Source organism: Pongo pygmaeus, chromosome 2 (assembly GCF_028885625.2).
Source record: "Pongo pygmaeus isolate AG05252 chromosome 2, NHGRI_mPonPyg2-v2.0_pri, whole genome shotgun sequence".
Taxonomy (NCBI): Eukaryota; Metazoa; Chordata; class Mammalia; order Primates; family Hominidae; genus Pongo; species Pongo pygmaeus.
The window spans coordinates 167,230,159-167,242,500 of NC_085930.1; the positions used below are offsets into that span (position 1 = coordinate 167,230,159).

General features: G+C 33.4%; 1 protein-coding gene across 12 annotated transcripts in view; it reads left to right on the forward strand.

Moving 5' to 3' along the window:
* The window catches only part of RSRC1 (arginine and serine rich coiled-coil 1), a 431,570-nt gene that overhangs the window by 193,672 nt on the left and 225,556 nt on the right, over window positions 1–12,342 (forward strand). For all 12 annotated transcript variants that reach the window (XM_054482387.2, XM_054482386.2, XM_054482381.2 and 9 more), the window contains one exon: window positions 4,697–4,733. In XM_054482387.2, the coding sequence (XP_054338362.1) occupies window positions 4,697–4,733 (37 nt within the window). The remainder of the gene's footprint in view (window positions 1–4,696; window positions 4,734–12,342) is intronic.

A 12,342-nucleotide genomic window follows, 5' to 3' on the forward strand; every position in this document is an offset into this window, starting at 1 on the left:
CCATTAAACTTTCTGCCCCAGCTTTCTTTTGGTCCATATTTGCCTGGTTTTATGGGAAACCTTTTTTTGGGAAACCCTTCTGAATCATTTTGTATTATGTGTATTTTGTAAATAATACATTGCTGGATTTTGGTTTTTTATCCAATCTGAAAATCTTTTCTGGGATTTCAATTCAAGATGATTATGGGTGAACTTTCTCTAGTTTTCTTTTTAGTTATTGATTACTTAGATTACAATAATTGCTCAATTCTAGGCCATCCTTTGCTTGCCTTACCTTGTTGATTCTTCCTGAATTTATTAATCTTCTTACCTGCATTATATTCTTCAAGACTTCTTTTAAATGATGTCTTTGTGTGGTGAATTTTCTGAAACCTTCTATGCTGAGAATTTCTTTATATTTCTTTGTATTTAAATAATAGTTTATTAGCTATATGTTAATTCTTGGTTCACAGTTCTTTTCCTGTAACATTTTATCTTGAGAGTTGTTATTACTCCATTGTCTTCTTGTCTTCACTTTAGTGTTGGGAAATCTAATATCAGTGATATTCTTCCTTTGTGTAGGGGTCTCCTTTTTCATTCCGGAAGCTTTTTGACTTTTCTCTTAATCCATTATAGTCTTAAATGTCCGTATAATATGCTTTGCTGCAGATTTTTAAACATCCTTTCAGCACTCTATGTGCCCTTTCAACCTGAGATTTGAATATTTTTATATCTGGGAAATCTCTCTCATTATTTCTTCAAATATTTCTTCTCTTCCATTTTTTTTAACCTGCCTTCTAGGATTCTCATTATATAGATGTTAACACTTCTACTCCTGTTCTTAATTCTATCAATTGTTTGTCTTGTCTTTTTACCCCCTCCCTATGCCTTCTGCAATAGTTCTTCTTCCCAGTTTTCCAGCTTATTAATTCATCCTCTGTCTGTATCTATTGTATTTTCAATCCATCCTCTGAATTCTTTATTTCAAATGATTATGTTTGTAATACCCACTATCATATATTGGTTCTTTTTCATAACTTCATTTTCATACTTATATTTCTAAAAATCATCTCTGAAGATGTTATTATGTTTACATTCTTGTTTAGTTTATTCTGTTTTCGCTGGATAAGATTATTATTTTTTTAAATTCTGGCTTATACATCTTACAGTTTTCCTTGTGGGTTCATCTTTTTTTTTCCTAACAGCATTTAGCTGCCTTGGATAGTAATTTTAATCTAAAAGGAGGGGTAAAAACCTAAGATCTGACTTGTGCTTCTCCAGGCTAATTTAAAAACTAGAATGGACAATCTCTAGTGTTCTAGTTTAGCCTCAACTACTTTCCCCATTGTGGCTCCCACACCCTCAAAAACAGTAAAAAATAAATAAATGACCACCCACACCCTACACATGTTCATGCACATACAGGCACCTGTGCCTTCCTCCTAATACTACTGTTTTTTCTCAGGCAGCCACTCAGTGTTGCAAATTGCCTTGCTCTTTATATGGGTTGGAGATAGAGTGGGGCTGAGTAGTACTGCTCAGAGACCTGAGCTGGTTGCTACTGACTCTGTACCCAAGCTTGTCTTGTGATTCAGATGTCATATCCTTAAATATATTGATTCAGTCATTGTATTGGGTGCTGGAATATAAAAATTAAAAAGATGGAATGCATATCGTCAAGGAGTTTTCACTTCACTGGTGTAAGTAGGAAAGTAAATAAGCATTTATAAAATACTGTGATCAGTTCTGTGATGGGACATGCCCAGAGTGTTAATGGAAATGTATAGGAAGAATTCATTACATAATTTGTGGGACAAAGAGAAGGTTTCCCCAATTGAAGAATGGTTTAGGATGAGTCCTGAAGGATAGATTTTTGTTAGATAGAGAAGATTAGAGGAGGCTGGGAGAAAAGGAGCATTTGGGGTAGAGGGTGAAAGTGGTTCATTGGTGAGTGAAACCAGGTTAGTAGTTTGTTGTGGCTGCTGTTGTTACTTTTCATGTAATGTAGCTTTGACAAGATAACAGAGGGAATAGGTAAACTGCAGTATGGTGGATACTGTAGATTTTAAGAAGAGAATTGACATGATTAAGTTTACATTTTAGAAAGATTTTGTTGTGTTAATGGAAAATGAATTGACATGGGACAAGGCAGGAACTACTGGCATTCAATAAGAGACTATTGCAGCAATTTAGGGAGAAAAGATGATGGACTGAAATAACATAAAAGCTGTGAAGATAGAAAGAAATAGTTAGATCTAATGATAATTAAGGATGTTGGATAGCCAGGGCCCTATGGTTGATTACATTTGGTTACATTTGATAGTGAAGGAAAGGGAATGTGCCAAGAATGATGACTAGTTTTCTCTCAGCCATGCCATTCAAGACATTTTATAAATATCTTTTAATTTAAATAATTACTTAGAAACATGGCAAAGCAATAGCCTACATTGTCTTTTTGTTTTAAAGAACAGTTTCTTGTCCTCATTCTAAAATACAGGTATCTCAGAAAATTAAGTGATTTTCCCTAAGATTGTGGCAGACACAGTTGACAGCAAACCTACCCTGAAATGAAGCTATTTACAGTCTTTGTTTACCCCATTTTGTGTGGACATTAATATCTTTCTTTCAGAATTTTTAACGTGTATGATGATGAGATGCTGCATCAGACCCTCCTGGCACCATTGTATGACATACCTTAACCTTTCTAAAATCTGAAATATTCTGATAAAGCATGTCTAGCCCCCTATTTCAGATAATAAAGTATGGACTTATACTTTGAATCTGATCATTTTTTGTTCTTTTTATATTGCAATATTATTTTCTAATAAGAACCATTTTGTGACAATGTAGCTGTGGGAGAAAGCGAAGTAGATGTGTATTATATAGCACAGACTCTAAGATAGATTGCCAAGTGAAGGTACAAAACAGAGTGTATAATATGCTTCTATTGTGGATTTCAACAAACGTAGAAGGGAGAAAGACACACACACACACACACACACACACACACACACACGCACGAGTGCGTAAAATATCTTCAGAAGAATAAACCAAGATTGAGAACTGGGAGTCAGTGATGGGAGGAAGACTTAATTTTATTGTGTGTGTGTGTGTGTGTGTGCACGCATGTGCACACACACATATATGTTGCCCTGTTCAGATGTTTCACTATATGTTAATACTTTTTGGTTTAAATTTTAAGTTATACAAATAACTATATTTGAATGTTCTTGTGAAAATGTAAAGATTCATTTGACTTCCAGCTCCGATAAATGCATTAATTTTGTAATGATAAAGTATAAAATAATTATTTATATAGATAGTAGCCTTCTCTCACACCTTGCAGTAATTTATTCCTATCATTTGTCAGTAGGACTGCAGACATTAGAGATTAAATAATGAGTTTCAGAAACCATTAAATATCTAAACATTGAATATATAGTTTTGCTAAGATTGCCAGAAGCAGGAAATACAGAAGAGAATGGCTGAAAATTAGTGCTAATCAGTAGAAGTGGGAATTTACTCTAATATATCAGACTGGGCAGTGAGAGCAAAGGTTGGAAGCCATGAGTACAGTTTTCCAGCAGCAAATCTGAAGGGAATAAAAATGGAGAAATTTGGAAAGATAGTATAGCAAGACAAAGGAAACAGGTAAGTATATCTTTGGCAAAGAAAAAATAGAAGACAGAAATAGAAAAGAAAGTTGAGACCCCTCAGAGAAGTGAGGAGATGTGGGGAGAAGATTAAACATCATGAATATAATAATGTTGTTTATTGTTGGAGGATTTATATTAATAATTACTTTCTGCAATGTGGTAGGATTATAATTTCTTGTTAAAATAGGTAATGCTTGGTACTTAAAATGGAACTGAAATATTGCTTGATCAGAATGAGAAAAGCCAAAGTTCATTTGTCACAAATAAATTAGTACAGATTGAAATCAGAAAAAATTTAACTATTTGCTACATTTCAACAAATCTGTATTTAAATTGTGTTTGCTACATGTACAGATACTTGTATTTTCAGTTCCATAAGCAGTCTCTTTTACAGTAAAAAGCAGGAAATTTAATACTTAAAATATATCATGATATTTGATGTTTATGTTTTCTTTGGTGATATTTTCTTTTTTAATGTTAAAATGTTCATAGGTCCTGATTTGTAGTGAGCATTAAATTCATAAAATTAATGACAGGAGAAAATAGGTTAAGATTTAGTTATTTAGCTGTGTACTCACTAATGTATTCTTCATGTGTACATTCTTTTTATAAAAATGCAACCATTGATGGATGGATATTTGAGAAACCAAATATAATAAAATGTGAGTTATAGAATCTGGGTGGTGGATAGAATCTGTAAATTTGAACATTTTCATAATAAATGTTGGAAATAATAATATAATAAAATTTCTGATAGAAAAGCTAGTGTGAAAGGAATAGATATTGTGTGAAGAATAAAATGATGTTTGTGAGTTCTTTACGTTTTTCATTGACTGAAAAATCTGAAACTTTTTTTAGTGAAATACCAATTTAGTGGTAAATCTGATATAAATTATCTGTTCACTTTTGATAAAAACTGTTTTGTCCTTAAAAACAGTGTTATGAACATAAGTAAATACATATGAAAAAATTACAAGGGTTTATAAAACATTTTTGAGGTAAACAAATTAGAGCAGACAAGGATTTAGCAACTATTTAGAACTTTTACTCTTCTATTTTAGGGAATCTGGAAACATCAAAGCTGGATTAGAACATCTGGTAAGTTCTAATTTTCTCTTGAACATTTGCATCATCTTTGATATCTGCATTCTAAATGAACACTTTTGAATGAACTTTGAATACCTTGTATTGAGAAAGTCAACCATTTCCCAAAGGGTCAGCTTACTGTTATTATGTGAAGGCACTTACATTTTCATTTCTCTTATCATTTCAAGGGAATTTAAAAATTTTTTAAATTACTTTTTTTTTGATGTAGAGATGAAATAAAATGGATGACAATCCTTGGATTGATGCTTGCTTTAATTATAAACAAAAATTGTTTGGTGTAGAATTTTTGGCATATCTTGATCTGATGAAAACAAGCTTGTGTTTTAAGAAAAACACAATCAAATATTGCATGCATAAATATGGTATGTTTTAGCAATTTAGCAGCTTTGAAAGAAGTGCACAGCTTTGTCTTTCCTGATGTCTTTGCTTTATGAATAATGCATTGGTTTAAACTACATTCAGATTTAGAATATAAAATAATTGAGATGCAAAATTTTTGGTTTAAGTAAACATTTTAGAGAAAAGTGAAATTCAAACTGATTTAGCATTAAAATCTGTTATTGATCAAAAAATTGGAAAACCCTTACAATTGTAATATGTTTGAAATTCATTGAGCCCACTGTATTGAGTGTTTATTACAACATTAAGTAGTTCATTTAAACTGAGCATTACAGAGTCATCCTCTGGTTTCTGGTCAGATCCAAATGTTGAATAATTAATGGTACAGATTCTTTTGTAAATACAGTCTAAGTAGTTTTTTAATGCAAGACTTCATTCGTATATCATACTGTAGCTTTGTTAACTATTAATGTACTTTTGTTCTGCTTCCACAAAAGCAAACAGTAGCAAGAGACAGCTTCATTTTGACTTATAGCAGTTTTATAGTTGGAAGGAATTTTTGGTTTTTCTTTTAGAGCTATTGGAAACTGAGGAAACCTAGACTTTTAAAAGTGATCCTAAAAATTAGAGATTAATTATTAAAAAGGAGGATATAATAGAAAATTTGAGTATGTATTTGGGGATCAGAAGTTAGTAAATAACATGGTTATTTTCATCATTAAAAAATATTTCCTGAACCACTGTTTATCACTTCATAATAGCACATAGATTTAGGACATATGGACGTCAGAATAAACATGTTAATCTGTAACATCACATTCCAGTATCAGGGGCTTACAACAAGGAAGAACAGCTATCATAGTGCCAAAATGAGATGTCTTTTAATTTTTATTTTTATTTATTTATTTATTTGTTTGTTTTTTTGAGATGGAGCCTCGCTCTTTCTCCCAGATTAGTGTGCAGTGGTGCGATCTCAGCTCACTCCAACCTCTGCCTCCCAGATTCAAGCGATTCTTCTGCCTCAGCCTCCCAGTATGTGGACTTACAGGTGCCCATCACCACAGCCAGCTATTTTTTTGTGTGTTTTTAGTAGAGATGGGATTTCACCGTATTAGCCAGGCTGGTCTCAAACACCTGACCTCAGGTGATCCGCCCACCTCAGCCTCCCAAAATGCTGGAATTACAGGCGTGAGCCACCTGGCCTGAGGTGTCTTTTATACTTTTGTTGTAAATTATTATTTATTAAAAATACTTTATATATACTTTGTTCGTGTTCTTCAGTAAATAAAAATGGCTTTGATGTTTTACTAGTTTAAATTTCATACGTTTTATACTTACTAGTAGCATCTCATTTTCAGTGACTATTTCACACATTTATATTGTACTTACAATTTGATCCAGCAGTAGTTTTCTAGCTGTGCCTTGGGCTGCCCAGAAAGCTCTCCAAAGCAGGTGGTACTCCAGACTTCTACTACTCACTTTAACCAAAATAGTTCCACTTTTAGTTATTTTGTAAACTTTTGAACTTTTAAATAACATTTCATCTGAAGAAAGAGTACCCTGGCTAAAAATATTTTAAAACTTTTTATAAAACATAGCTACTCATTGAAGAATATGTATATTAATTATTCTTCCCTATTCTTGACACTAAGTTATATTTTGTTTTTACTTATGTCATATACCTCAAATGTATTTCAAAGATAAGCATTTTGGGAATGAGAGAGCCAGGTCATATACCTCAAATATGTTTCAAAGATAAGCATTTTGGGAATAAAGAGCCAGGACTAGCATACAGTTAGGTAGTAAGAAGCGGATGATTTGAATGCATTTTGTCTTAGTTGTTTGAAAGACTGTAACTTGATGTTGTAATTGACCCACTAACTGTGAACTATTAACAATACATTCATCTATCCATCTGTCTGTTTATCCATCCATTCATCCATCTTGCATTGTACATTAATAATACTCATTAAAGTCAGTGATATTATGAAGAATACCTTTATAAACCTTTCTAAAAAGGTTCATGCCTAAAATGGAGCTAAACTCACAATTTATAGGTTGAGCATTAATGAAACCTGTTCTGTCTAGCATCTGTGGGCGCCTGAGATTTGTGTCTCTCCCTTTCACTGCTGAGCAGATTGTTTAGAGCCTTCTAGCATAGATGTAGTTCTTCTTTGAATTGGCTGTATATCCAAATACAATTAGAAGTATATTTTTTAATAGATCAGTGTTAAAAAATATATAATAATATTAAAATAAGAAAAGCATCCTGTACATTTGGAATTAATCTCTTCTTTGTATGGCTTTCTTCAGTCTTTGTTTTTAAAAAATTATTTACTTAGATTATCATAGAGAATTAGCATTGTTCTAAGGGGGTAAAAGCCAATATACATTTTAATAAGTTAAGAAAAATTATATTTGTTGCTTGTTATACTTGCTACCAGGTAACATAGTTGCCCCCTGTTTTCGTACTATATGTTTATATGCTCTTCTTGGTATATAGTTATATGTAACCCTGAAAAGGGGAAAGCAAGTGTGGATCTGTGGAGAAAAGAGTGGGATAGGTGGACTCTTCCCCTGGAACCTCTTCAAGAACTGATTTCCTTAAGTTTTTTACAGTCTCTTAGACCATTGATTTAGCCTGTCTGTTTTTTTTTTTTTTTAATCATTTCTTTCTCTCAATGTTGCCAAGTGATCCTGAGAACTGTCTTAGTATCTCATTCTCCTCAGCTTAAATTTTTTATAATATACTGTCTAATACCATCTTATTTTTCTTTTCACAAACTTGTTCACTACCCATAAAGCCTGTGCCTTTTTAAAGTTCTAGACTCAGACTTTGAAGGCTGTTGCTCTGTTATCCATTGATGATTCTTGTCTAATGATTGCAAAATATAGATTTTCCAATTCTGCTACTCCCTCCATGTTACAGCCAGCATTCTACATTAAGAAAGAGCCCACCTTCCTTATTTTATTTCTCTATTTATTGGGAGTAAGGACTCATGATTTTAATATTATTAAATAGGGTATTGTCAGTTACTTCCCTTATTTATTTTGATGCTCAGATTGTCCCAGATTTATCAAGGGAAAATCTTTTCAAGATGGCTTCTGGGTTCTTATAACAAGTGAGAAACCTGACTCCTAATAACACCAATACAGTTACTCATTTGTTCAGTCATATAATACCCATAAAATAGTTTTAGAATTGCTACAAGCATACTTTGAGTAAAACAACCCTATTAAAAAGAGTTCAAGATTTATTTGCAGTTCCCTTTCTCCAATGAATATAGTTATGTTATTCATTTGAAATATAGTTGCATTTATTTGTTTCTGTTTGCATTCAATTTAGGTGTCTTTGTCCCCATTCCTATTGATTTAATTATCTTTGAACATGTATGATGTTAACATACTTTCAGAGGTCAAAATTATACACAGTGGTGTTCTCAGAGAGGTGTGTCACTCTCTTGCTTTCTAGCCTGTTCTCCTCCACCCCTTGTAAATAGCCAGTTTTATTGACTTGTGGTTTATTATTAATCCTTTGTTTTTTTGTTTTGTTTTTTGGTTAAACTGTGTGTGTGTATGTGGTGTGTGTATTCTTTTTTTTCCTTTTTTTGCTTAACATTATATCCTGGAAAAATTACTGTGTGTATCATTATATTTATTGTGTTTCTTTATTAAGGGTCTGAGATTTTAGCCTACTTGCATGCCTTCCACAGTTGTATAGATACTGGCAGAAGATATGAGATTCCTGGGTCAGAGGCAAAGTGGTTTATAGCTAACAGCACAACAGGTAGCACATGCTTCACGTGTGCATAGGTTTCTCTTGACCCTCAGGTTCCAAGAAGTAATGCTGCATATTCAGTGGGTTTGTGTCATAGCTCAGTGCCTATAACATTTTTTAAGGCCTAAAGGAAATGAGTGAAAATACTGCTTATAATGTTGTGCTTAATTAGATTTTGTAATGAACTTAAGAAAATAATTTTTTTAATTTGATGAATAATCGCTTATAGATGAAAGGCCTTCTGATAATGACCCCAAGGTTATGTTTGTTATCACAGAAGGGTTGAAGGACTGGAGGTGAGTGGTTATTAGATGTTGCTCCTGACTTTTTTTTTTTTTAATGCTGCTCTAAAGTTGTAGAAAGTTGGCTCTAAGTTCTTCTTGTTCTATCAAAGGGTGCTGACTCCATGTTTTTTCTTTTTTCTTCCTTTTTTTTTTTTTGAGATGGGAGTCTTGCTCAGTCTCCCAGGCTGGAGAGCAGTGGTACAATCTTGGCTCACTGCACCCTCCACCTCCCAGGTTCAAGTGATTCTCCTGTCTCAGCCTCCTGAGTAGCCGGGACTGCAGGCACCGGCCACCATGCCTGGCTAATTTTTATATTTTTAGTAGAGACCAACATGATTTTACCATGTTGGCCAGGCTAGCCTCGAACTCCTGACCTCAGATGATCCGCCCTCCTCGGCCTCCAGAATGCTAGGATTATAGGCATGAGCAACCGCGCCCAGCGACTCCATGTTTTTTCTACCATTATGTTTTAAAGTTCTGGATAATGTAGTGAGTAGTGATGCTTATTGGACTACTGAATGGGGATTAAAATGTTTACTTTCAGCTGGGGGTTTAATGAAGTCAACACGTTTTTATTTTTCCAATTAAGAAAAAGATACAGGAGATAGAACCTTGCCATTTGATGACAATACAGCTATTATTATTTTATAAGCAAACTATAAAAATGATGCTATCCTTTTCTCTTGGGAGAAGGATTTAGATCAGAAAATATTAAGTTGAGCTGTTTGAAAAATTGTTACTTTTTTAGGTCAAAATAGTTTTGTGGGTTGTTTCTGGCTTGAAAGAAGGACAGCTGTGCTATGCCCCCTTTGGCAAGGAATGAAATGAATTATCCTGATCAGTATGATGTTTCTAAAGCTTCCTTTGTTCTCTTTTCTGAAAGTCAAATAAATAGAAGTGGCTTGTAGTAACTGTACAGGGTGATCTGGGGCAGTGCTTCACCATCTTTAATGTACATATGAGTCACCTGGGATTCTTGCTTAAAGCACATTCTGATTCTTTGGGTCTGGGGCACAATTTGAAATTATGCATTTCAACAAGCTCCTAAGCAAGGTTAATGCTGCTGGTTCAGTGACCACCAGGAAGAAAAATACATTAAAAGGCCTTAAATTGAAAGACATGTGTCCAGTGAAGAAGGCCTTCTGAATCTGGTGAAGAATCTAGATGTTTTCATTGTATTCATTGAGTATTATTCTGCAACCTATGAATGATTGGTTGGGTGTTCATAAACCCAGGGGAAGAGGTACTCCAAAAAGTTTATAGAGGGGCAAAAAATTCATCTTATCTTGCAAGATTAACAGACATTTGTTTTAAAATTTTTGGTTCAGATGTTAAGTTGTATTTTTCAGGACTGGAGTTGGACACTAGGACTAATAATACCTTGTTAAGCTTTAAGTGGGAAATTAAATGAATGATAATACATCTTTTAGTGGAAAGGGTTACAAGTGTTTACAGCTTTAAGTGGGATTTGTTTTCTATTAATAGTTGAATAGCAAAAGAACTCTGGAGCGATACCTGTGGGTTTTGTCTTTCCACAGAGGTCTCATTTATGTTTCTTATATTGTATAACATTTGAGAGTGATGTCCTACTTGTCCTTGTGGTCAAGTAACACAGTCTGACCATTTTAAATGTTGAAAAGCAACTGTCATTAATAGTTTGTTTAGCCCATCAGTGGTTTATAAGAATATAGTTCTGCTTGCCAGAAATGTGGGCAGGCCCATTGCTATTAGGTATTCATCAATAACTATCGGGTTCCAATAAAAGCCCTTTCCTTTCTGTTTTAGACTATTTTATATAAGACTTGAAAATCAAACTGCTATATTTCGGTTTTTAGACTAATAGTTCTATTTAACACAAGCATAAACACAGTTAATGGATCATTATCATACTTTTGGGGATTCAGTTAATATACAACATGAGCTAGAAAATGCAAAAATAGATTATAAACTCTAAACTTTCGTCTGTAGCACTTTAAATATTTCAGTTGTAGCTTCCTATTTTCTTACTGTGTTCTGAAAATATGTTTTTGACATTTGTCTAAATGCGTTTGAGAATATATTATCTCAAAATGCACTGATGTTACCTGTATACTCAATAAATTTATTAAACACTGATTAAAAATATTTATTAGCTCATGTCACTATTTAAGGATTTCAGCATAATAGATACCTTTCTCCCAACATTTTAATATATTTTTCTCACCTAAGACAATATATATTTGAGGTTTAGGGTAAAACTGCATATTAAAACAGACACTTTCCTCAAACTGTGATCATGAGATGAAACAGCATGAAGTTTTTCTTCTTTCTACAAGACCAATTCCATAAATCTTTCTCTTTCCTTTTAACAGACAGTGCATCCTATGAATGTGTGCAAATTAAAATACCTTTAATGTGGACAAAATGTTAATATCATGTTAATGTCATATTACTGTCATAATTTCTTAGGCAGTTTACAGATCTTAAATCTGAGGACTGGCATATAATCTAGTCATAAACAGTGCCATGTCAAGTGATCCATTTCTCTGATACATTTTGATGAGTTACAAGTTTATTGAAAATTGCTTCGTAATAAATGATTAATATTGTCCAGTCATTCAAATATCATGAACTTGGGCCCTTCTCTGCCCTTCCCCAATCCCTCCTTTCACCCTCTAGAGAAAGATTTGTGTGTTTTATTATAAGGCACAATGGTTTTTAAAATGGAGGGGAAATGGTGGCAGGCCAGCGTTCAAAAAAAAGGACAAGATGTCATGCAATTTTCATGATATTGTTAATAGTCTCAGAATTATGTTTAATATAGATAACTTTTTTTGACTTTTATGCACCTGAGGTTATTAAAGCTTTTTAAAGTAAAACTAAATATTCTAAATGCATTAAAGTATCTCCCACTTCTCATTACTTAAGGGTCTGAAGATCAGACCTTCTTGTAACTACTGCAGTAACTGAATATTGTATTCTTATTATTGTTTTTTGTATTAGGGTTCAAAACACTGTAGGCTTACCTTCATTGCAGAGCATCCCATGTGGTACCTAGTAGTTATTTCAGGGGCTTTCTTGGGATCTAACTTAAGTAACTGTAGAGAGAGAACTAGCAACAGGGATAACAGCATTGCTTTCTGTTTCTCCAATCAAGGTATTAAGAGTTAAGATGGAGAACGCCTTTGCCACAGTGCTATCTTTAATCACGCTTATTACC